Below are 27849 nucleotides of genomic sequence, written 5' to 3' on the forward strand. Positions count from 1 at the left end.
AATCCTTGTTCCTCTGTATAGGAACTAGTTTTCGGCTCCAAGGCTGGATGTTTCGGAACCGAAACCTTTTCGGAAGTCTTTTTAGGCTCCGAAGAAACCTTCTTTGTTTTCGGCGTGGTGTCTCGGTGCCGAAATTCTTCGGTGCCACTGTCTCTGTGCCGAAGTTTCTCGGAGCCGCTGTCTCGGCTCCGAGGTTGCTGTGTGGCGGTATCTCGACCGGAGTCGGATGACTTCGACACCAGCATGCCCTTTTTCGGTGCCTTGGATGGGTCACCTATTTTTCGGGTTAAGCCATGGCCTGTTGGCGGTGGCGTCCCCTGGGCTTTTGTGGACTTCTCGTGAGTCTTGATTTTCGACGTCTTACTCACGGTTTTGGGTATTTCTTCGGCGTCGAGTTCTTCAGAATCCGACTCGTGGACGGAGAAAGCTTCTTCTTCCTCCTCGAAACGATCTTGACCTGTCGGTGTGGACGCCATTTGTAGTCTCCTGGCTCTTCGGTCTCTCAGCGTCTTCCTCGACCGAAACGCTCGACAGGCTTCACAAGTATCCTCCTTGTGCTCGGGGGACAAGCACAAGTTACAGACCAGATGGTGATCCGTATACGGATACTTGTGATGGCATTTTGGGCAGAAGCGGAATGGGGTCCGTTCCATGAGCCTTAAAGTCGCAAGTGGCCGGGCTGACCAGGCCCCGACGGGGGATCGAAAAAACCCCGAAGGGCCACCGGAGCTCTTCAAAATTCGGTGTCGATTTGTTCTAACTAACCCGATACCGAACGCAAACAATACCGACGTTTTTTTCCGAGATTCTAACTAACTTTCCGACCCGAAACACGGAGCGAAAAGGAACACGTCCGAACCCGATGGCGGAAAAAAAACAATCTAAGATGGAGTCGACGCCCATACGCAATGGAATCGAAATGGGAGGAGTCCCTCGGTCTCGTGACTCGAAAAGACTTCTTCGAAGAAAAACAACTTGTAACACTCCGAGCCCAACACCAGATGGCGGACTGTGCACAGCATGTGTATCTGCAGCTACACATGCCATCGAACATATAATTATATCTTTGAAGTACACTTCTTATGCTTTCATTGCATTCTTCACATCAACTCCAAAGCAATCCACATTTCTTCCTAAATCAACAGCCAAGATTTGTTTTACGGGTTGCACCACTTTATCACAGCTCTAGAGTAGCTCAGGTGATATGGGTTGGAACTGAATTCTAAAATAGGCCCTCAGTCTGTATTCTTTTTAATGTTGTTACAACAGTAAGTCACTTGCACATGAAACACATTCATTTCATGAAATTGACTGTATCATTGTCTATAATATTACATTTGACTGCCACGTTCACAACCAAAATATTTAAAGAGTGACCATAAGAAGGGTCCCCTAGTCATGTCTAGAGGGACATAAAGGGTGTGCACTTGGGGATCGGTAATGCTTCATTCTCTCTAAATGCTTTGGGATTGTCACTTTATTCATATTCTGACTTACTTCCCCCTGTGCCTAGAAATGGAGTTGGGCACCAATTTCTCTCCATTTCAAAGTGTCTAAGATGCCTTACTCGAACCAGTGCACCGAATAATAAATTAATAAAGAAAAATGCCATGGCTGGATTCATGGTGTTCCACCTACAAGGAGCCATTTGTCAACAACAGGTGTCACATATTAGTACTTGAGATATGAAGGTACTGAACTGCGGTACTGGCAATGAACCATTACACCAAAGAGGCTACTTTCATGAAATGGGCATGGATGATACTGTTACATGCATGCGATCATTCCAAAGACGGTTTGGATGGGCATTGACTGTGAAGTATTCCATCACTGTTTAGAAGTGATTTCTGCAAAGAAAGAGGAAAAATTTAATTGACTCTTTTCACCACTTCAAATGTTTTAACCCTGTGTAGGGCCAACACTAAGTAGACATGGACCGTACACCCATCCGTTGTGCATTCTTTAATCCATCTATCTGTTCGTCCACATTTTCTTCTGTCAATCTGTTAGTCTATCTACTCACTCTCTATATGTATCTGCGTATGTGCTGTCTAACTGTAGTTATGTTATGTGGCATTCGTACGTCCATGTGTGGTGTCTGTGAGTATGAGTCTCCATGTGTTGGCTAGGGTACATGAGTACCTGTATACCTGGCGGTCTGTGTGCATGAGTGCCTCTATGGTTAGTGTGCTGCATTTTACTGTATTCTAGATTGAATATAGAATTTACCAAATCTGATGAGGCAGTGAAGTGTTTTGCAGATGGATAGGACACTACTCTGTGGAGCCTAGAGTTCGTTTTTAGAGCTAGCTGCAAGTGTGGACTTTAGCTGATCATTATGAGAGTTGGTATACCAAGTAGGTGCCTGCAATTTCTAATCTAGAGGAATGTTAGTTATTATTGTATGTTGTGGAAAAAACTGATAGAAATAAAATTTCCAAAAGATCAACTAGGGGATGAGGAGTGGCTAAAGCCGAAAAAGTGAGTGGCATAGAAGGTATGCCAAGAGGACTACGTGAACAGAGGAACTACAAAAGAAAGACATGCACTTCTATCGGTTCCTGAAAGGGAAAGAAAAAGAGAGCCCCCAAAACAGTAGTGGGAGGTTACAACTCACCCAATCAGAACATTATGTGTTCGGAATGCTCCTGACTGAGACAAACATAAGCACAGGGAGGAAACAAATAACATCAGAGCAGACCCCACAGAAAGACAACAACCCGTTCAACTGAGCAACGGGTTGACCCTAAGCCCTCTGTAAGAGTATATAATGTATTGGAAACTAAGGGTATGCAATGTAAACAATTTAGGGCCTGATTACGATTTTGGAAGATGGGGTTATTACGCCACAAAGGTGACGGATATCCCGCCCCCGTATTGTGATCCCATTGTATCCTATAGAGATTGTAATACGGTGGACGGAATATCCGTCACCTTTTTGAATGAGTATTCTATCCACCAAGATCGTAATCAGGCCCTTAGTCTGTGACAAACAACTAGAACTATCTGTAGACGTTATCAACGCTTTTTCCATTTGCCTTGAACGAATGCCTCAGCAGAGGACTGAAGATGCATTTCTGGACAATGTTACCAAGACAAAATGTTCATTAGTGTTGTCTTATCAAGGGCACAGTAAACCTTTTATGACTGTTTCAGATTCACGGTAGATTATTAAATATGTATGCATTTTATTTGTACAATGATAGGGTATCGCAAATGTGAATTCAAAGCACTTAATGGGTTCAGAAATGGGATTTCTTTACACATGCTTTACAAATGTTTACATGTTTTTCTGTTGAATGAAGATTCCAGGAGAAGTACCACATAGCTGTAATCGATGTCGGATAATTTTGTGCCATCACAAACATTTGCATCAACCAAGTGATGTAAAATGTTTTTAAACTACCCATTTTTTTGCACTAACTGTTTTATGGAAATTACACTTAAGGTTTGCACCGGGACCTGTGTAAAGATGCTGACGAATATGGCTACACATGTAAAAGGATTGTGCTAAAAATGTTGCAAAATCTCTAAAATACATAGTAAATCTGATGTTGTAGTTACCTTTAAGTTGACTGCTACCATACTCCGCTTACAGTGCTGACATGCTTCTTCTCGGAATTTACATTGACCCTGTAAATGCTCATTTAAATCTTTTCTGAGTATTTCATCACGACATCCATCATTAGCACATTCAGTAATTTCATAAAAGCATTGCTTGAGATGGTCCTGTTATGATTGACAAAAACACACTTTAGTAATTATACATGTGGAGCAATTTTAAAAAATAAAATATTTGCCAATTTTAGCCCTAATGACTGAAAGGGGTAAAAGGATAGGTAGGACAAAAAGTGGTTCTCTACCAGTTTTATTGCACACATACACCTGCAACTCACAAAAGTAAAATCAAAACATTGGAGTCTATTAACAAACTGCATTCTCTAGTACGTAAACTAGTCCTACAGTTGTACTACTCACACGATGTAAAATACTATTCACAAAATCTAGGGCTGTAGACTTCCGCCTCCACCTCTTCTATCTTTCCTGTGCAGAGGTACTGCACATGTACAAATACATTTAAGTAGTAAATGTGGGAGGTACAAAGGGAGGGGCTGGGAAATGAGAAATACTTATTACTAAATGAAAGGGGTTTAGGGAAATGTAAGGAAGGACATGGTAATATAATACATACACCCACAAATAAGTAAGATCATTTCCACTCACAAATTGCACTTCTTAATTTACTGCACCCTCATAAGTGTCAAAACAGCTTCAGATGTACTACAGACCAGCCTTGGCGTAAGTGAACCATCACACACGACATGAATTATTAAAGAGTAGCAGTCCTGCTTTCATTCCAGCCCGTATTAAAAAAAGTACGCACCCACCCGTAGTCTGAAATCTATGCACTTGAATCTTCTCATCATCCCTCATTTAAAAAAACTAAACTTGATGATTCCAGATTCTCAGTACTTGCCCCCCGCATCTGGAAGACCCTCCCACCTGATATCAGAACCGCCCCCTGTTATTCAGGAAACTCTTAAAGACTTGGCTTTTTAGACTAGCATATGATTAAACGGTATGTTGCGCTCAATGTTTCTGATACCTCAGCACCATGAAGCCACCAGGTGAATGCACGCTTTACAAGTAAGGGTAACATAACATAACAACCGCTGCAACACACTCTCATATAGGCAGAAAATAAAATATTACCCCATAGCAAGAACTGCCTGAGGGTGCGTGGTCATTCCTCCATAGAGAGGGACACTATACTATTGAATTATTGGACTCTCTGCCAACTCGTCACCCTTGTAGTGCACAGACTTCAGGAGCAGTTTGTGTGTGTGTGTTTATATATATATATATATATATATATATATATATATATATATATATATATATATAATTAAACACCATTTTAAACAACCTTTTGTAAATAAGTAAATAATGTAACTTCCAGTAAGGGTGTTTTTTTTAAATCATTAGTTAAAAACTATAATTTATAAATTAAATGAATATATTCAATTCATTAATTATGTAATGCACATATAATTTGAGGAGTTAATGTACTGAAACATTGTATTACTTTTAGGTTACAAATGAGTATTTTGAAGTACTAAACATTCATATTTTATATTAAAATACTTTTAAAGAAAAATACACCTAAAAAATGTCCTTATACATTCCCATGGGGAGATCCTCACAACGGTGGTGGAGATTTTCACATACATATCTAGTGTTACTAGCATCAGCTTAACACTCCTAAATCCTGTTTGAGGTCGTTCTACCCCCTGGTTTGAGGGGGTAAAGATATGTAAGTCTACACCTACTTGTAAAACTTAAAGTGAGTTATTTCCTATTTCAGGAAATCCTTTCAACTACATGTTCATATACCATTCTCCTCTCGTTCTTAGTCCACATTTCCACCTGGCCTGTCTTCCTCATCACCATTCTGACTAGATGAGGTAATTCTTTACCCAGAAGATAGAGAAAGCCATTACCTCTTTATCAGTACTCAGGGCCTCATTCTGACACTGGCGGTCTATGACCGCCAGGGTGGAGGCCGGCTGAAGCTCCGCCAACAGGCTGGTGGTGCTTCATTTTGTATTCCGACCGCGGCTGTGAAGCCGCGGTCGCCCAGCCGGGTCCGGCGGTTTTCCGCCGGATTTCCCCCGGCTGGGGGAATCCTCCATGGCAGCGCTGCTTGCAGTGCCGCCATAGGGATTCCGACCCCCTTCCCGCCAGCCTGTTTCTGGCGGTTTTCACCGCCAGAAACAGGATGGCGGGAACTGGTGTCGTGGGGCCCCTGGCATGGGCAGTGCAGGGGCCCCCTAACAGGGCTCCAGCAGGATTTTCACTGTCTGCTTTGCAGACAGTGAAAATCGCAACGGGTGCAACTGCACCCGTCGCACCCCTGCAACACCGCCGGCTCCATTCGGAGCCGGCTTCTATGTTGCAGGGCCTTTCCCGCTGGGCCGGCGGGCGCCCTTTTGGCGGTCGCCCGCCGGCCCAGCGGGAAAGTCGAAATGGCCCCCGCGGTCTTTCGACGGGGTAGTTTGGCGGGCGGCAACCGCCGCCCGCCAAACTCAGAATGACCCCCTCAGTTTGTAAAAGAATAACTGCCAGCACCCAAAGTTCTACCCAGAAGCTTTCTGCCCACGCTATTGGATGTTGAGAAGCTAAATACAAAGCACGCCTAGTCCTTATTTCATCTCGTAACTCGCTGATCCACCACCAGACACTCCCAGTTCCTTTTTCTCACTCCTATAGTCTTTTCTAATCCCTGCTTTCTCCCTTTGCCACTGGTCTTCTATCTTTGAGTGCTTATTGGCCACCATCATCTCAAATAAAGCACTGCCTGTTATAAAATACAGCTTGTTTTCTGTTTTATTTCTTTATGTGCCTTTAAAAGCATCACTTTGACAACAAGATTCCTTCCCTTAGTGTCTGGTACTCTTGCTTGCAATTTTCTTCACTTAACATCCCTTCCCAAATCTCCTTTGTTTTGAATATGTAATCTTCAATTATTAACATTCGAAAATGTACATCTCTTCTTCCCTTTTCCACTTTGAAATTGCTTCTCCAAACATTGGTTCCTTTTCATCTCACCTATTATGTTGACTTCCAAAATCTGTTACTGCTCTCAGAATATTCAAAGTTCCTGCATTTGTCTTCTCTAATCTCTTCCTTACCACACGCAGAGGCACAGCTATCAATAGTAAAGCAAGTGCAGTGGCTCAGGGGCTTGAACCCAAATTATGGCTGTATTTTACTACCCAAATATTGTGCTTAATTTGTAAAAAACAATATGTACCCGGAACCTCGTCGGGAGGCCATTGCAGCTTGCACCACCCATTGCCCTCACCGGCGCTGCCAACAGTGAGAAGAATGGCCTACTTTCTGATTGCGTTACGGGTTGTGACATCTTTGCTAATCCACTGATTTTACTGGCACCTTAGCTTCCTTTAGTCGTACAATGTAGGTTTCATTTTCTCTGTTTTGTTTTGAAATGTGCACTCTCTTTTGGCCACCCTTCATCTCTGCTCATTGGCAGGGCCGGCTTCAGTGCTGGTGGTGCCCAGTACAGCACATTTGTTGCCCCCTTCTGCCATAAGCCGCCTCCTCCAAAAATTCCCTCACTTCCACACTCCACCAGTGCCCCTCATCCTTCCACACCCCTCCCTCATGTGCATTTCATTTGCTGTGTAGCACTCTTCATACCAGAGTAGGATGTCAGTGCATTTTACATCACTCACAGAATACAGAGCCACTCTATCACTTGTGTGTAAACCAGTCCACAGGAAATGTTACACAAGACAAAGAGGTGTAGGAGTCATGTCACAGATACTAGTAGGCAGTATATGTTAAGAGTGTTTGGTATGGAAAAGCACAAACCCAGGACTTAAAATACACCAAAGTGGTTGGTTTTACTTATGTCAATGTCTTTAGTCCAAAATTGACGTTTTTAGCAACATTGAGATAATGAAAGACTGGAGAAAAACATAACATTCTAACCTATACCATGCAGTTTGCGTGCAGCTCGTTGATGGCATTTCATAGCTCACTCTAGTTCATTAGGGTATGAACTGCAAGTAACCAAAGGATCCCTGAGACAAAAGCAGTCACCTACTGAGTGATCTAGGTAAAATACAGTGTGGTGATCTGCATGGTAAACGTTCTTTGTAGCACGCATATTAACCCTACGCGCTACTTTATCATGAGTGGAAATTGCCACTAGACAAAAGATCTCTCTCCAGCAAGAACATTAATCACCAAAGATATCTTGAAATTTTTATTGTTGCCCAAAAACTGCTGGACGCACAAGGAACTCTGCAAAAGGTGTTTGTTTTTTAAGTCCTTTTTATTTCTAGACATGGTGTCCGTGCGGCCAGTGCCAGGTGCAGTTAGTCTTGCTCATTCGGTCGCTTTCTACATATTCGTACTCATACACTCCGCTTAAAAATGTAAACTCTTTTACCTATTCTGTGAATGTACCACTTCCTGATTTTGTTTATTTGATCTTCTTGCTCCCAGTCATGGAAGTGGCTCCTCGTATTATGCATACATCAACTCCAACTCTCACTGTCCAAAAGCTCCTTCTGAAAGCTGATGAGAATGGATCACCAGGTGGGCCAACCACCCAACTCTAATTAAGTATTTGGCTTATCAAGCATCAGGAGCAGAAAGGATGAGGACCAGGATTGATTCCATGTCATATGTTGGCTTTTTGCAGTGTTTGATTGAACATCTGCACTTACAGAGAGTGAGAAGATTTTACTTGAGCAGTGAAACTGTCTCCAAGGACTATGGTTTCTGTAGAGCCAGCCAGCTATTTGGTAAAATTATCAATGCATATATCGGAAAGAGAGATCTTCTCTAACCATTTATAAAACCACCTGACAATACAGACTTCAATCAGCACGAATCCCAGCAAAAGCCAGGTGATCAGTACTAGCACCATTAATATGGTAGCGTCCTCCTAACCCATACAGAGATGCCCATATTGTTTTCCCTAGAATCCCATGTATAGCCTTCCACTCCATTCCATGCTGTAAGCAGTATCTGTGTTTTCAGTAATGTAAAACGTTATTAACTTTGCCGGGTCTCTCGCCAACTGGCCTGAAGCCTCAGTGCTGACACTGGGTCCCAGCTCCTGCCTATCTTCATTCTGAATGGGAGTACACATGATCACATAGATGTCTGTCATAGCCAGTAAAGACCTGCACATGCTCCTGTTCTGTTATTAAGAAATCTTTTCTAGGATAAATGAGGTGATTCATATAATCAAAGTGGAACATCTTTTTTTCTTCCCATGTCCTGTCCTTAAAACCTCCTCCCACTTAAAGTAACTTTACCAAGAATCTAGCTATGTCAAGGCCTGAGTCAAGAATAAGATTAAAGTTCTCATCCATTAGGCTAGAAGCTGAGCATAATCCCTAATAACCTTTACTAAACTTTGGAAACAGAAGGACTCGTTGCTATCACAGCCACACTTCACAGCACCAAAGAAGTTGTGCTATTTATAGTCCCCATAATTGCAACATTAGGCGTAAACCGCCCACTGTCCCTGATCGAGATTTAAATGCCCATACCCACGGATGTGACATATTAGTAATGCATGTGGCTGTTCTGTTGAACTGCTAATTTAGCAAATTTAATTTTGTTCAAAGAATCTTTTTCAGTATAGAGATCAAAGTATTGTTTTCTAAATAAGATTTTATTCAGCTATGTTTCACTACCCCATTTCTCATCCTCTTAACATTCCAGTTCACAATTAGTATAATTTTTGTGATTACCTTTTATAAGCTCCATTCCAAAATAGGGTAGCTAAAATGAAAAATACCTACCTCCTAGTGACCGTAGCCCATTCAACACCTGCAGTATCACAGCTAAGTCAATAGACAACTAACTCAAAATATCAAAATAATTTCATAAAACCCTTGATCTTACCCCACCCCATGCATCCTCAACTCCAACTTTAGATGTATAATTTTAAACTTTCATGTCAGGCTGCCTTATACCTCCTGAAATACCATAAATGCGTGTGGACTGTCATGAGAATCTCGCTCATCAGTCTAAGAGACATATACATCCCACTATACTGAAGTGTTACTTTCAGAATAAAGAACAATGTTGAACTAAGGTAACACGGTCCTTACAGAGGTAAGAGGTGAGCTCCTCCATACCTGCTATATGAGGGAACCAACGTCAAGGAACTGGCTCCACTCAAGCATCTATGACCTCATGTTCAACTATGTCCAGCAAACCTGCATTGTTAATAGAAATTGTGAGAGTTTGCTGTTTGTGTAGTTGTTACTCCTGGCCCTCTGACCTTAACCACTGCTTGGAGCCTAGCAGCCCCAGAACCAGAGGTCTCACCCCATGGCATTCAATGCACCATCTCCCAATTTAATTTCCACCACCTTTTGTGATTCAAGGATTATCTTAGGTAGCCATGCAACATCTGCATTGGATGTTCCCAAAGGTTCTTGAGTAGCCAGGGGGTGTGAGGTGGCGAATCACCTAAATAGTTGTGGACTCAAAACTGGTCTTGAAGTGGTCTTACCGCAGCTGCCTGTTTTGTTGACTTGTTCCTGAATCGTATCCTTCAGCGTAATCATATAATCTTCTGCAAACCATTGCGCTACTTTCAAGAACAACTGTAAGGTAGACTCCTCATCAGATTCCACAAGGGTCCTAAGCTACTGACTTATTGTAGGATGTCAGCCCATCCATCTACGTTAGTCCTAAGTTTGTGCACCCTGAGATAACATGAAACAGAAATTTGCCAAGTAATCATTTTTCCAGTTCAGAGAATCAAGTTGGACACTTAGGGGGTCATTCTGACTCCCGCCGGGCGCGGTCACCGCGCGCCCGGCGGGAGCCGCCAAAATACCGTACCGCGGTCGGAAGACCGCGGTGGGTATTTTGAGGTTTCCCCTGGGCTGGCGGGCGGCCTCCAAAAGGCCGCCCGCCAGCCCAGGGGAAACCGTCCTTCCCACGATGAAGCCGGCTCGTAATCGAGCCGGCGGAGTGGGAAGGTGCGACGGGTGCTGTTGCACCCGTCGCGTATTTCACTGTCTGCCAAGCAGACAGTGAAATACTCGTAGGGGCCCTCTTACGGGGGCCCCTGCAGTGCCCATGCCAGTGGCATGGGCACTGCAGGGGCCCCCAGGGGCCCCGCGACCCCCCCTACCGCCATCCGGTTCCCGGCGGGCGGACCGCCGGGAACTGGGTGGCGGTAGGGGGGGTCGGAATCCCCTCGGCGGCGCAGCGAGCTGCGCCGCCTTGGAGGATTCAAAGGGGCGGCGGTACACTGGCGGGAGACCGCCAGTGTTGCCGGTCTGACCGCGGCTTTACCGCCGCGGTCAGAATGCCCTGCGGGGCACCGCCGGTCTGTCGGCGGTGCTCCCGCCGACCCTGGCCCCGGCGGTCTAAGACCGCCGGGGTCAGAATGACCCCCTTAGACCTCAATACAGAAGGCCGGAGATATTTCAGTGAGGTGTAAGTCACCTCTCTCTTGCAAGGCACCTCAGTCAGAAAGCCAGAGTCTTCCAGTGCCACAACAGTGCTTGTGCTCTATGAAAGTCTTGATTAATTATCTCAGAACAAAAGAAGTCCGCACTGCTCCCTCAGGTATCGGCCCCACTGTAAGAGGGAGGGCAGAGAGCCACACTCGGTTAGTATAAAAGTTTTTCACATTAAATTGTAAAGAGGCAAGGTCAGACCTCAATGAATGATTATGATGCACCTCCATGGGATGACTAAATAAACGGAAATGTGGTAAGGGCACAATATAGATAGTTCTGAAGGAACAATCTTTCTCATTTAGGGAGACGCAGGTACAACACAGCTGCCATACCAGAGAGGAAAGAGCCTCAGAGCAGTTCAATCCCAGGATTCGGGTCTACCATCAGGTCCCCCTTTCCACGGCACCACCACTCCTCAAGCCTCTCTTCGGTTGGTGGATCTGACATCTGGCCCCTCACGTTGTGGGCTGGGCAGTGTCCAGCAGCCCTCAGTGCCAATCTAATAACGCCGGAGATGGTGATGGAAATGAAGAATTCGGAGCATGGTCCAGTCAGACTGTACGAACAAATGAATGGTGCAAGTGAGCAGCATTCTCTAGGTTTGCAGAGTTTTGCTTTCCATCTAGAGAAACAGGTGATTGTAAGATATTTGTGGCTGCAGAGGGGAGCTCACAGTAACACCTCTGCTTAGCTAACCGTCGGGCCACGCTCAGGTACCAACTTTGTATATTTTATATGCAAAGAACAGCCTTAACGTTGAACAACTATAAATTACAGTTTCAGTTTCTCAGGTATCTGTTGAATTAAAATATAAATGCTGTTATGCTTAGTTGCATTTAATGAAATGTGGCAATCAATAAAGTAGACTGTAAACAAAAACACAGTCTCTGAATATACAAAATGCTTTCCAGACAATGTAATTGCATAGATACCCACCTGATATCTGCCCAAAGTCACTTTTACATTGCATTCAGGTATATTTTTGCAAAAGACGAGTAGATTTAAAACCTCCCTTTTACAATAGTTATCTTGGTAAATCTGCAAAAAAAAGTCGACACACAGCATTTTAATCTATGATTGCAATTATGATGAATATAAATCTATATTCCCTTTATATATGTTACTAAACATATTCAAATATTTAGCATACAGCGCAAATATAAGTTTTATGACCTGTTACCTAATCAAACTAAACTCATGATATCTGTAGGGTATATCAGCAATCCCAGACTCACTGAAGTTCATAAATAAACTATTCAAGACTCACTATTCAATATGAAAAGGACTGAGAGGGCCATTCATGGATTGGCGGAGTGTGAGTGGAGAACCACCATAAATTCTCAGGTCTCCTCCCCAAGCAACCTGCAGTTCCCCAACCTCATTTAGAGGTAGGCAAACCACCAGATTTCACAACGGAACCTTTGCTGGCTTCTCTGTTGGAAACTTTTGATTGGTCATCATCTGCCATAGAGCAGCCATACATTTGAAATCCCAAATTAGGGAGTGAATTATGACATATTTTCCTGTTCAGGCCTGCCATGTAATGCAAAATGGACGTGGGGCAAGGTAATGAAAAAAAGTTGCTAAAACCCGTGGAGAAAACCTTCCTGTGTGTCAAGGACATTTCATTCTGCATTCCAGAAACAAACTCTTGCTTTTGGGAGTTTGTTCCTGAAATACAAACATACATTCCAAGTGGGCTGCCATGATATGGGAACCTGCCCAACGTGCATTTTAGTCAGATGTTCTCCCACAGAGTCAGTGCATTTGAAACTGAGGTGTGTGGGCCTCAGCTAGGCAGCTGAGCAGGGGCCTCTGCTACCCTGGAGGGCCATGTGCCTAGCTATACATCACCCTATCATACAAGGGTGCTTCTAAGATATATCAGGAACAAGAAAAGATCATCTACCTTTCAAAGGTATTATGTTTTACATTTCTGAACCGTCACAAAGACTATCAAAATATTTTTAATACACAACATAACATTTGTACTTTCATTTTCCTGGGCACAGAGACAACCTTAAGCAGAGGACAGCTGACCTATCTAAATTGTTGGCTTAAGACAACATGTCCCTGCCAAGCTAATAGTACATCCTGGTTGTTCTAGGGGTATAAACTTCTGAGTCTAGCTGCTCAGGGCACCCAGAATTCCAAATGAACATCAAAAATTGCCAATGATCATATTACACCCCTGCGAGCAAGGAATTTAAGAGAACCGCAGATGTGAATTTATTGGAATCAGCTAGTGCATTCAGTTAGGATCTGTACATAAGAAATGTCTTGGCCCAAGGGTCCTAACAGTTTTAATCAGATTGAGCACTCTCCTAGACATTCTGCGGCCGTATATAGAGAATGTTATTAATATTTCTATAAAGGACGGATATTGATTGGTAAAGAAACACCTCCCTGTGCAGCCACAGATTTCAGTTTTTATAATTCTGCATCCAGGCATCCTGGGGGTACATTTTGCACAGCCCTTGTGGAAGACTGACTGTTTTTGTATAATTATTGTTGTTTATAGGCAATGGTAATGAATATATATAATTAATCAAATATATATTTAAAAATTGCAGGTAACAATTCAAAATAAATGTGGATTTTCCAGAAATGTGTGAATTATTCACCTTTGGATGAACCACACTTGTATATTCTAGGTAAAAGGATATCCTGTGGTCAAGGTGAAGGTAATTGTGAGATAGCCTGTCCAAGAAGACTTTGACGCCCTGCTTATTGTTACCTCAGTTGTGGACAACCCTCACCATACTAGTTTTTCATCCTTGTCCAAGGCAGGCTTGTTTACTGAGCTAGACTGGGCCCTGCAAGACGGACCAGCTCTATGGGCCAACCTAGATTGAAGAAAAGTCCTTTAGAACCAAACCTTGATAATGTCCATTAATAATCCAAACCATGTGACAGCCAAATGGCATCCAGGCACATGTATGGGGGCCCGGTGTTTATTATGACGAAAAGGAGACAAATGGAACCTCAAGACTCAACAATGTTCACTTTTCCACTTTTCAGATCCTTTGACCCAGAACTCTTTTTCCTCTAGCCAGTATTTTAGACCTCGGTGTATTCTCGTTTGGAGACAAGATCACTTCTGAGAGGATTTGGCTCTTTGCTACTCATGTGTGACAAGGAGTTTACACTTGGTTCCCACAAAGTGACCAATTTGATCACGTGTGGCAATAGAACATTCCTTTCCTTCCAATAATTATCAGCTACCCTCTTCCAGTCTTCAACAGAATGTTTTGATCAACATTTTTCACAAAGTGAACCTAGTATTAAATTTAAAAAAAACACTTAACTCTGTCATACCTATTCGTGGGATAAGCACTACACCTGGTTGCATCCCGGTTAATCCCGGAACACTGCTTCCCTTTACAATCAGGAACTCCTGAGGTTACAATTTAGCCACATTCCTGCTCCTAATTCCTCTGGTATTTCAGTAATGTGTTTACCCACCTACTATACATTAATTTGTTCTGGTCTCATTGGTTAAACATAGTTTATTTTTACTAAACCTATAAAAGCCAACCATTCTGTATTCCTTGGATTACAACTGGTCAGAAATCATGGAAGTTATCTACCTGATCTATATAATCCTTCACTAGTATGTGCTCCTCCCAGTTAAAGGCAGGTCAGCAGAGAGAGGTTTCTGGTAGAAGAGGTCAGGTTCATTGTCCCAAGTCGGTCCACATTCTTGATTTGCAGTGCCAGGGGTGAAACTTCAGAAGGACTGCTTAGGGTCGAACACCCCAAAAAATTAGTTTCAGTTGGGTCATGGACAGTGGTAAGTCGGGTCCCATCACATCACTGTGAATTGGAAGTGTGAAGTTTTGCCCAGGCATGGAATGTCCTGTAAAGGCATCATGGCATGGGAGAGGATCTGTTCGTAGCTGTGCACCAATTAAACCTGTCACGCTGACCCTCAACCAACAGGATCTGCAGCAATTAGGGGCTTTAGAGTCATGCTGCATGCTCGGTCATCTTTGCAGTGGAGTAAGCTCATGGGACTGACTCCAAATCACGTCTCCAAGAGTGAGTTAAAAGAGGAGACCTTGGCTGCCACTGACTGAATCTCTCCGCTGTACCTCATCACCAAGGAATGCACAAAACCATTGATAGGCTAAGAGATGGACTGGCTTATTTGCAGATAAATAGAATTCCTAAAGGCTAGTGTTCTTTAAGAACAGCAGATTTTAGACACCAAAGTTAAAGGAAAGGGTAGAGGATAGTATGTGAATATTATTTTTAAATATGGTTTAAGACCCAGGTCACAGGTTGCAGACACCAAATGGTTAAGGCAAGAACATGAAACACACAATTTTGCTCACCATGCCTTGACCCTGCACGTCATGGGAACAGCCCAGCCTGAACTGTCAATTTGTGTTCCGGTTCAGGGAGGTCCTGGCTTGGCATTTTGGCTGGACTATTCCCATGATGAACAGGGTAAAGACTGATTTGCAGATGGCTGGGTTTAAACTGAGGTATGTGTTTTTTTACATATGGTGTTTATTAGGTCACTGTGTGAAAGCCTTAGTCTGCGTGTCTGCGACTGATGTAACCTGGATTTCCACTGTTTGACTTATTAGTAATAATCCACAGTGCAAGTGCTTAGAATAAGAAGACTAGCACTTTAAGCCTGTTTTAGTTAGTAACAACAAGAACTGCCTGGGAATGAATACATACATTTCTTCTCTGCACGAATGGGAAAACAGTACTTCAAGCCCAACTTGTACATACATGTTATGTTTCTTTACAATGTAAAGTTTGTGGTCAGAATTCTTCAGTGAATTTTGGAAACTAAAGGTTTCCTAACGAGGAACCCCAGCTTTAAAGGAAAGAAGTAATTGTCTGGCTCTGGTACTTACAAGAGGCAACATTCTAAAACGTGAGGTTCTCACTCTCTCAGGTATTAAGATACTTGAGAAATAACAAAGAATTACAAATTGTATATTAGGAGATCCATTGTTTTGCAACTTCATATATTGTATATTAAACTAACCGATTAAAAAATATGGCCTGTAGCCCAAGGTTTCAGAAAACATGCCTGTTTAAGTTTACCGAAAACCAGGAAGTCCTTCTATAGGAAGAGATCTTTACAACTGTCAGACATCCCTTGTTGGAATACACTCGCCATCAAGATAAGACCACAAGGTACCATAAGTAGGGAAGTACCCCCCCCCCCAGCTTTTAACATTTACACCATACTTATGTTTGGGAGAGTAAAACTGGCCAACTCAATGTTCTTGTTCAGACAATGCAAGTCAACACTGTTTATAAGTTAAATAATATTCAATGTGAAATTGTTTATGTTACAAAAACATTCTTTGAACCTTAACTACAGACAAGTTATTGACCTAAAATGCGACAATCTTGTGGACAGTCAAAAACTAAAGACTTTCCTGTGCGACACAAAACATCAAAGATACACGTATATCGTTTCAAACATAGATAAACTGCCTTACCTCATGGGGTCTTATAGTTTCTTTGTCTAAAGGACACACAGGAAGTTCATTATTTTCTCTGTAAATAAAAAACACATGGAATGTACTTGTAACTGTAGAGAATAGTACACTTTAGTTACACTGAAGACAAGAACAAACCAGTCTGTAGCTGCTCAAGTAAAGATTTATCAAGATATGGTGCTCTGTTGAATATATACCTATAAACAACTGGCGTTCTGGGGCAAGCAGCCATGGCACTGATAAAGGCAAAAGCCTGCAACCAGGTGCTGGTGTGCATTGCTGACAGCTATATGCAGTGAGTTCTGGTGGTAAGGAGCTGGACATAGGGCATGGCCAGAATTAATGCCTTGCCCCAGTGCTTAATTTGTAGAATAGTAAGGGCCAGTGCTCAAAGCGCTGCTCAGAAACCACCGGTGTGCCGCGTACCACACTGCTTGGCCTTAAATCCACCTGAGGACACTTTAATACACTGGTAAGACAAAGGGGGACACAGCGAACTAAAGTGTTCTGAACGCACCATGAAATGCAGACAATGCCTGTGGATTGCAGAACAGGTATATGAACTGAAGGAGGAGGACAGGACAGGTAGGTACATGTATTTAAAAAATTTACTGGGCCTATCGCACAAGGGAGTAAAATTCAAAAGCCCAGGTCCTGTTAAATAAGTGCTGGTGCTAAGCACCAGAAACCACCAGCAGAAATTAAGCACTGCTTCTGCCAACAGTTTTTCTTACTACAGCCTAGAGGCAAAGTATATCATTAAACCCACCCCCATACAATTCACTGAAAAAGTTTAAAAGAGAAAAGGAATTTATGGTTCTTTACCAAGAAGAGGACATATTTGTCGCTATTAAAAAACAGAAGTTTCACTAAAACATCTCTCATGCCTGGAAGTTATGATGGTAAAAGTAAAAATACACTGCAATTTGTCAGTCATGGTAAACATCACAACTAACTATAAATGTCCTAAATGCACTGCTTACAGATGATATCAGCAATTACATCATCAGTAATATCAAAGGTGACATCATATCACCATTGACATCATCAATGACAATATTTAAGTTGCTCAACACTTTGAATCCCCAAAATGTACTGGGTGTAATCTTGGGCTACAGCCAGAAGGCTCGGTAAGCATAGACTAGCGTTGCACAAGACCCAAGTTGAGTGTGTGAGGATGCTGAGCTCAGAGCCCAACGATGACCAGTCCCACTAAGCACAGGATGAGAGGAGACCTGTCCTCAACACTTGTACCCCTACAGGTCCCTGGGGCTCCACTGATGCTCAGAAGGTGCTCAGTGCTGTGCCTGCACCCAAGGCATGTACCCAGCACACCTTCTCCTAACATCCTCTAAACATAACCTATAACCCTGTCCCGTGTTATCTTGGTACACACCTGTTTGAAGGTGGACTGTGAGGTAGATAATTTGGTGTCAACAGCTTAGAGGTGGTAGAACAAGCCTGTTGTAATGTCCAGAGAGAGGCAGGGATGAAGCAAGCAGGATTTACTGAGAGGGGCCTATCCTTAAGGTGGTATCCCACAGGCCAGCAATGTAATAACTGACCCTTGTGGAATAGTGTCTACAAGTGGTGGATGGCAAAAATGAGATGGCAACAGGTTCGACATAATCTACAATTTCCTTTTCTCCAGGGTGAAAAAACACATATTAAATAATACAAAACGCCAAAAAAAATTAGGATTATGGAACATTATTAACAGTCCATAAAACACTGAAGCATACCAAATGAACCAGTTACTTATCTTTAATACCATTGTTTTTGATGGATACTCTACCTAAGTGCAGATTCGTCCCCTTGGGATACTCACCATTCGCCAGACTGGATCCGGAAACCTTTCCTCCATTGCAATGCTTCTGAGTGCCAGTAGCTGGCGTGGTACAGTTCTGTGCTGGCCCCACACCACCCCAGAAGTATTGGAGTGGAGCTGCATATAAGCACCACCCCGAGCGCTGACATCAGTTTTCTGTCTTTTTCCCTTTCGTGCCCTCAGACACATAAAGTGAACAGCTGTTTGTAATGTGATGAATACTAACTTGGGACTTTTATAGAAGTTACAAGAACAGGGAGGTGGAAGGACAGTGACTAATCTGCTTTTAGACAGAATGGCCAACGAAATAGTGTTATTGAAGGTAGGTTACTAATTCTTCTAATGGATACTTCTAGCTGCAGATTCCTCACCTTAGTATCTCCTTAGATGGAGGGTCTGTGGAGTGGACTTAGACCAAAATTATGTCCTGCAGGACTGAGCAGAAGAAATGTCATTCCTGCCAGACCTGGCTGGAAAGGCAATGTGAGCACTGACACCCATGTTGCAGCCTGGAATATATCAAGAACAGTCACTCAGCGTGCCAAGGCATTTTTAGCAGCCCTAGTCCTGGTGGAATGGGCTACTGAGCATTACAGAGGCTGCTTAATGGCCAGTGGGTAGCAAATCGTAATGTAGAGGACTATCCACTTCGATAGGGTTCTCTTCTGTACAGCCTGCCTTTTCTTCTCTCTGAAGAACCCCACAAACAGATGATTGCTCGCCTGATGGTCCTAGGTATGATCAGTGTAAAAGTTGAAAGCTCTTTTGGGGTCCAGCCAATGCAGCCTCTCCTTTTTTCTTGAAGAGGCAAGAGGAGCATAGAATGCTGACAGTGATGGATTGCTCAATGTGGAAGGGAGTCACTACTTTTGACAAGAATGCTGTTCGAGTACTCAGCACCAGCTCACCTAGGAAAAAGGTGATGTAGAACAAATGTAATAAAGGTGCCAAAAGATCAGTGATGTGATGTGTTGACATAAAGGCAATGGAGAAGACAGTCTTTAAATTCATTAGCCTGGAGGGTGTACACATGAGTAGCATGAAAACCAAGTTAAGGTCTTATGCAAACTGAGAGGAAACGTATTAAACCTTTAACAAATCTCATCACAACCGGTAACTAAAACAAGGACGGTAGATCCAGCAAGCGTAAAAGGCCAAAAGGGGCAACAAATAACCCTCAATAGTGATTACTGAAAGAAATTGCTGGGCCAAAGATAAAACAAACAAAATGATGTCTGACAGCTTTACTTGAAAGGGTCAGTACTGTGAACCCCACACAAGATACAGACTTGTCCTAGTGGCCAGTATAAATGGATGTTGAGGAAATGGTTCCTGGTGGCAACAATAACTTCTACTACTTCAGGCGGCAGATCAAACACAGTCAGTTTCACACATGCATGTGTAGACTGCACAGATTCGGGGAGCAACAGGAGGTCCATGATTGGAGAACAGATGAAAAGATACTCAGACCTAGAAATCCTGAGTACCACACTTTCCTGGCCCAATCCAGAGCCACTAAGATGACCTGGACCCAGTCATTCCTGATTTTTAGAACTCGTCGTAGGGCCAGAAACGTGTAGAGGAATCCTGTGTTTCATTCCAGTTGGAATGCACCTCTTAACAAGTATTCTGGCGTAAACAGTAGTGAAGAGATCTAGCCAGGGTTCTCGCCACTGTTGTAAGACACCCTGTGCCATCTCAGGAAGTATACACAACTTGTGGCCCACCACACACTGCCTGCTTAGTTCATCCACCCTAGCATTCAGGGACCCTGACATTAGGTTTGCAATCAGGAAAATGCCTTTATGTTCCGGCTATATAGAGAGCCTCTTGAAACAGGACCCAAGACCCCATGCTGCTCTACTTCTTGCAATAACACACTTGTGGTGTTTTATATGATAACCTATGCCAGCCTCCATCTGATGGATAGCAGCCATCCCTCTGCCAGAGACCAAAGTCCCCTGGTCCTCCCCAGATGATCTCCCCAACCCAGCAGGAGCATGTCTGTCCCCACCCCCAGCTCTGGTGTGCAAGGAAGAGGGGCTGCTGCTGGGCCAGTAGTGTCAGAGCGGTAACCACTGCAGATCTTTTCTTGAATTAGTAAACAGAGAGAGTAACAAACTCCACTTTGAACCATTTGGATGGCACTTTTGGAGAGCAACAGTTGCTGCTCCTGTAACAGAATGACATGCTCACTGGAAATCTGATTTGGTGTGGTAGGACTAATGTGGGTGGAGGTGTTAAAAAAAGCCAGTGCATGGCCATTTTGAACTATTTCGTAGACCCTTATGTTTGCAGTGATGGATCGCCAACCTGCGAGAAAATGTAAAATCCTAGCCTCCACTTGCTAGGCCTACAGTACTAAGAGCAAACTAAAGTGGTTTAGTGGGAAAGAAAAATGGGAGGACTAATGCCCCTGCTGGCTGCAAGTTGCCTGCCAGACCCACATGTACAGCCTCAAAAGCACTGGGGTGCCTGCTGTACTGATGGGAAAGAGCTCTGCCTGTAAACTATATTAATTGATGCTGGAACAGTTTAGCAGGGATCAACAGCCCCAAAGAGTGCACTGTAGCTTTAGTGTCCCACAGAGTGTGCTTTCTCACCAAAAAGAAAGGGCCTAACAAAGGGAATATGCAGGAGGGGGGCCTGTACATTGTTGGCGAAACCTGTGGTACACATCCATGAGTACTGATGAAGTGCAACAGACTTTCACAGAATATGTTTGGCTGCATCCTGTCCATCATGCTTTGTTTGAGCCCAGGAGGCTCAAAGATCCTCCAGGACTGATCATGTCCCACGGGGCATAGCATTCATGGATCGCAATGCTAGATTGGCAGAAAAACACATGTGCTTGCCAAAAGCCTCAACTCTCTTAGATTCTCTTACAAGAGGAGTGGTTCAAAATTATTTTGAATTCATCTGCCAGATCTATGCCAGCACAAAAAGGCTCTGTATGGTGGGTCTCCAGGTGTCAGTCTGTAATGCCTGGCTGTATGCCTAGTCAAAGGTTGGGAAGAGCAAGGCTTCTACCAAGTAGCCATCAAAGTTTCAGTGAGGGCATTGTTAAAGGGGTTCAGAACCAGATAGTTATGCTGTATGATCTCAGAAAGGACAATTGTTTTTGTCTCAATGGGGGGAAGCTGTAATTCTAGGGCTTCAGCTGCCATCCGGACCACCACGACAAATGAGGCACTTTCTTCCATTGGTGGCCCAATGGTGGGTCACGCTATGTCTCAATCAAACCCACTGGCATTCTGTAAATCAGTGTTTAAGGCATCATTACATAGTAAAGGGGGGAGCAAGCCATAAGCCATCATTATCGACATCATGGCTAGCCCTCTTCTTTGGCACAAGATCAAAATCAGAACCAAAGTGATGATGGGGTCTTCACTGATAGGTGTGATGTGGCTGAAGAATTGGAATATAGTCAGTTGCATCACGACTGGTTGAACGTTTGAAATTTCATAGTGGAACATCGGTCAGAGGTCAATTCAAGGCCCAACACTGACATCAGTACCAGGTCCTCTTGTGATGCCACCTGTACCAGTGTATCTGGGACCAGCATAGATCCTAGGGTCAGGGCAGAAATCTGAACCGGAACCCATAACACATCCCAGATGGACAGATGGCACTGAGGATGGGCTGCAGGCGGTAACTTGACTGTGAGACCCTGCGGTTTCATGGTGCTAGAAGGCACATCATAGAGAGCCAGAAGTGCATTTAAAATTAGCAGCATTGCCTCCTTAAAGGCCTCAATCTACTGCAGGTTGATGATGGCCCTGAAAATTTGGGGAATGTTGGGGCCAGCTGAAGAACCGGTTTTGTGGCTCGAGAACTGGTAGAGGCACAACTAAGTATCATGACACTTTTGTCTTCTCCTTGGCGATAGATTGTCAGGATGAGGTTATAGCCCACTTTGCTTTCATCTGCTTGCACTTAAAGCTACTGCAGGACTTCAAGCATAAAGTTAAGTAGTCAATGTAATGACCTCGGGACTGGGAGTGGTTCTGTGACTTTTATCAGCAGCAGGACTTACATGAGTTCTGGACTTCCTTTTGTGTAAAACAACATACAGCTTACTCACCGGTGTCATATCACCTTCGAGTACATGGGGGCGCATTAATTGCACAACTTAAGAATTGTGACCCAAGCCCAGACACCAAAGACACTGTGACCAACATATGCTTCATGAATTCCAGGCACGGCTTGAAACATGTGGTTTGTGTGTACATTTTTCCCTAGCGCACTGGTGAAAACATTTAGAAGTTGTACGAAAAATTCCCAATGTTGGAACAGGGCTCTAGATCCATGTCAGAATGCTTAGAAATAAAGAAAATGATGCAAGTATGAAGAGGTGGTGCTATTATGTCGCTCTTCTCAGTCACTCCTGGGGTGGTGTGAAGTCAGCACAGAGTCACGACGCACCACCAAGTTGTGCGCAAGAGCACTGATATGGAGAAAAGTTTCCTATATCTGATGCCTGGGTGTACTGTAATGTGAGGAATCTGCATTTAGAATTATCCATCAGAATGTATGCTCAAGAAAACTAATCAAGACTATAGCTGTCACTGATGATAGAAGCCAACAACCCTCAAACCCATGAAGGGCTTTCTGATGATGTTCCTCAAACACTGTCTCCTAGTTTTACAGGAGCTAGTCTCACTCCTTTAGAATATCATCCACTCTTGTTTAAGCAGGTGCCACGCCCTGACTTACCTGGCCCAGTTCTCACACCGGTCAAGGCCCTTGCGGACCTGGCACCTGTGCCTCAAGGCTCTCCCATCACCCTCCATGCTTCTCACTCCCTCTCTTCTCACTCTTTCTCTCAACTCTCTTTCATTGCACCCTTTTGCGCATCTTTGTGCTTGTTTTTTTGCCCTTTTGAGTCTCTTGACTTTCTCTCACACACTCTTTTGTTCCTTTTTGTGCTCATTTTTCACCCTTTGGAGCCTCTTTTGATCATTTCTTTGCCCTTTTTACGTCTCTTGCTCACTCTTTTACCCTTTTGTCCCTGTCTTGGTGCCACTTTTTTTCCTCTTCTTTTCTAACCTTTAGCAGTGTGTGCAGCACTCCCCTTCCCACCTGCCACCACACGCACCCTGTCTCCCCTCTCCCTACTCCTTATTTGCTTCTCTCACACCTGCTCTCCTGCTAAGTCCTGCGAACCACCCCCATAACGCATCTCCTTCCAAAGTCCTACTTAATGGTGGCTGCAGCATGGGTGCCTCGCTGACACACCAAAGGCAAGCCCATCTGTGTCTGTCTACTCAGCGCCAGAAAGCCTGGTCTGACCCCTCCCTAGAGGTACTCTTCTGCCCTCCTGTGATCGCTCAACACAGGCTCCCCACTGCTGCTACACTACACAAGCAGCCTTCTACACACAAACTTCCATTTCACATGCAACACCAGACCCACAATTAAGCACCACCTACAATCACTCAGCCCTCCCACACCACACCAACCCACCCGACCAGGGAACCAGCACCCCCAGAATCACTTTCATGCATGCTACTCAACACTTGTTCACTCTTCAAAAATGCCACCCAGATCTGGGACCTGCTCAGCAATGATATCCTGGTACTTGTATTCCAGACTGAAACCTGGCTGATCCCCTTGTCAGCCCTTGACATCACCAGGGAAATCCCAACAGGATAAAAGATCACAAGATGAGACCAACACAAACCAGAAGGAAGAGTCATGATAATCTTCAACAAATATCTCAACTGCATTACAGTCATCAAAACCACAATCCTAGTCATCTTCACTTCAAGCTCCAACTTACAGCCAAATACACCCTGTCACCCACCGGAACAAGAACAAGTTTCACTCAAGACAGCACAGACTTTGTAGCCCGTCTGGCCTTAAACTCCAAGGCCTGCATCCTCCTAGGTGACCACAACTGCTACAAGGATGACGAAACTGAGTCCAGCTCCACAGTACTCCCCAGAGCCTTAGCATCCTCGGAGGCACCCACAACATCATCTAACCTACCCACACCACTATACACACCCTAGACCTCGTCTTCGCTGCCTTCAAAGGAGTCAAGTTCACTACCACTACACCCCTCACTTGGATCGACCACTCCATAGTCCACTTCCAGATAATCACCCCCACCTGAAGACACTAACCAAAACCTGGCATACTAACTGGACGCCGGCTAGGAGGTAACCGTTCATCAGGTAAGCCTGTAGTGTTTCAGTATTGAATCCATACATCAATTGATGCCGTTGCAGCCCCCCTTTTGTTCTACGATGACTTTTTAACTAAAACGGGGTCACCAAGATATTACAATTAAGGAAGGAAAGTAAATGACTGTGGAATTGTGAAACCATTTTCGTTTTCGTTTCCGCTTTTCTGACATCATTACATGTAACAATGGAGGATAGAAAAGCCAAAAGAGCAGAAGTGGCCACAAAACTTTTTGATACAAGCAATGTATCTAATGGAGGGAAACCGTCAGGAACAGCAGTTAACTCACAGATGAACTTATCTTTAAAACAATCATACTTGGAATTGGAAAAACTCTATAAAAAGGAGATTAATAAAAGTTGGGAGATTATTTCTTTAGAAAAATACATTGAAGTAAAAAGAATTCCAAGAGGGTTACGTATCTTTATAATTCCAACATATTCTGGTATGCAACCCGAATTATACACGGAATGGGCAGAAAATAACACGCAATGTTCCTTAAATATGATGAGGATTCTTATTAAACATGCCAAATTGGATGTAGAGGATATTCAAATTAAAATAAAAGAATTAGAAGATAAATTAACTAGTCATGAGGACAAGAGTGAACAGAGTCCTCTACGTCAAACGATGGAGAAACCTCTCAATGTTTATGAGGATGAAATTCAAGAGAGAAAAATAAATAAATATTTAAGGGATGAACGGGATTATAAATTTGGCAGAGTGTACACATTTGCAAAAAGATTTGAACATTTGAAACAAGATTTGAGGTATAATAAATCATTATTGACTCGCAATGATGAAGAAACTTCAATTGAATCAGAAGTAGAATCAAGTGAAGGAGAAGGATCGGGCAATGGCAACACTACTTTTTTAGAGGAAATGCAGGTCCTTTATCTGGACCAACAGTTATCAAGAGGAAGAGGCAGGAGCAGAGGTCGGGGTGTGGGTTTCAGGCGAAACCAAACAGGATCAACAAGAGGAAAACCAGGAGAGCCAAAAGAGGCAGAAACAAGACAATATCCCCTGCGAAGCCAAAAGAAATAGTTATCAGACCAAATCTAGTAGTGAATCTTTCAAACTATCAACTAACTGACACGGAAATGAATACTTTGAATAAAGGATTGTCATTTTGTCCTGAGATTCATTTTGATTACGCTGATACTCAAATTGACATTTACAAATTTGTAAGGAAATTAAAATTACTGAAATTTCATGCACAGCAAACCAAAAAGGTAACATCTAGTATGATGAATCAAATTATTGAAGAACCGGAAGCAATTCAATTAAGGATTGACCAAGCATCTGATTTAAAAACCTTGTTTGATTTATCTCATAATCTACAAGACGAGATGTACACAGAAAAGGAAATTTTACAACAACTAGATATTGATACAAAAGTACATAAACCTTCTGGATTAAAAGAAAAGTCTAAGTTCTGTCCAATACTTTCGCCTGGAAAACAAAGTGGAAATATTTTCTGAATTGGTATTGGAAGACATAGAACGGTTGTGCAATAAAAAACAAACTAGGCACTTGGAAAATTTGACAAAAAAGGAACGTTTAGCTTTGAAAAACCTGATGCTAAATAATCAGATAGTAATAAAATCTGCGGATAAGGGAGGAAACATAGTGATTCTCAATACATCTGACTATATGAAAGAAGCCTATAGACAATTGAACAACCCACATGATTACAATAAACTGACGAAAAATCCTTTAAAAGAGATGACTGCACATTTACATTTTAAATTGGATGAATGGTTTCAACAGGGACTATTGAATCGTGAAGAACATATTTATTTGCGAAAAGAAAATCCAACCTTACCGACAATTTACTTTTTACCAAAAATTCACAAATCATTAATATCACCACCAGGAAGACCAATTGTCTCGGCATGTGACTCATTATTTGAAAGATTGTCGGATTATGTTGATATTTATTTAGCTCCTATGGTTAGGACTTTAAGTTCATTTATTCAGGATTCAGGAGACTTACTAAACATTTTGTTAGATATCGATTGGCAGGAAGAATATTTACTGGTCACAATTGATGCAGTCTCCCTTTACACATCTATCAATCATGCAGTTGGACTGAAAGCAATAGAATATTTTTTGAAACAACGGAATATTTCTGAATTAGAACATTCTAACATGTTACTATCTATGATTGATATGTGTTTAAAGAATAATATTTTCATGTTTAATCACGAAATTTTTCACCAATTGTGTGGCACAGCTATGGGCATTTCTCTTTCCCCAAATTATGCGAACCTAGTAATGGGGTGGTGGGAAAGAGAAATAGCATGGACTAGAATGAATGATCAATATGTTGAGAGAGTACTATTGTGGGTCCGCTTTATTGATGACCTTTTTATTATTTGGAATGGGTCCAAAGCTGAATTTATGGAGTACTTCACTACCCTTAATAATAATCAGGTAGGCTTAAAATTTACATGTGAAACAAGCACAACATTGATCAATTTCTTTAGATATCACTATTTATGTTGAGAACAACAAAATAGAAACAACAGTATATCGCAAAGAAACAGCTTGCAATAGTGTATTACACGGTCAAAGCTTCCATCCTAAACCCTTGATGAGGAGTATACCCATGGGAGAATTTCTTAGAATGAGGCGAATCTGTTCTAATGATAAAGAGTTATCCATAAAATGTTTAGAAACTTATGAAAGGTTTAAGAATCGAGGATACAATGAAAATATATTAAAGAAAAATATGACCTTAATCAAATCAAAAAAACGAGAGGAAATTTTATTTAAGAAAAAAGAATCTAATCTGAAGGAACCAGTGAGAATGATTATGAAATACAAAAAAGAAAGCGGCTGTATAGAGAACATAATTGAGAAACATTGGAAAATAATTGAAAAGGATCGGGATTTGGGGCCATTAGTGGGTTCCAAACCTCAGTTTTCATTTAGAAAGGCACCCAGTATCAGAGACTTAGTGGTGAGAAGTCACTTCACTCTTAATAAAGACTTAAATTGGTTGGAAGTGGAACAAAAAGGTTTTTTCAAGTGTAATAGCTGTAAAGCGTGTAAAATAGGTCAATCTATGAAAAATATTCTATTTGCAAATGGGCAAGTGAGGAAAATTAAATACAGAATCACTTGCAATACCAAATTTGTAATTTATATTATTGAATGCCATTGTGGTCATAAATACATTGGGAGTACCATTTGCAAACTTAAGAAAAGAATATTAGAACACATGAGAGCAATAACCAATAAAGACATGACTTATGCTACAGCAAAACATATGCAGACACATACATTGAATGATTGGAGAAGTTTGAGATATTATGGAATAGAT

General features: G+C 42.6%; 1 protein-coding gene across 2 annotated transcripts in view; it reads right to left on the bottom strand.

Annotated features, from left to right (window-relative positions):
• TRAF5 (TNF receptor associated factor 5) overlaps positions 1–27849 on the bottom strand; it is a 261574-nt gene that overhangs the window by 115299 nt on the left and 118426 nt on the right. For both annotated transcript variants that reach the window (XM_069233948.1, XM_069233949.1), the window contains exons 3-5: positions 16502–16559; positions 11967–12068; positions 3565–3729 (exon numbers count right to left, since the gene is read on the bottom strand). In XM_069233948.1, the coding sequence (XP_069090049.1) occupies positions 3565–3729; positions 11967–12068; positions 16502–16559 (325 nt within the window). The remainder of the gene's footprint in view (positions 1–3564; positions 3730–11966; positions 12069–16501; positions 16560–27849) is intronic.

This window comes from Pleurodeles waltl, chromosome 5 (assembly GCF_031143425.1).
Source record: "Pleurodeles waltl isolate 20211129_DDA chromosome 5, aPleWal1.hap1.20221129, whole genome shotgun sequence".
Lineage (NCBI taxonomy): Eukaryota > Metazoa > Chordata > Amphibia > Caudata > Salamandridae > Pleurodeles > Pleurodeles waltl.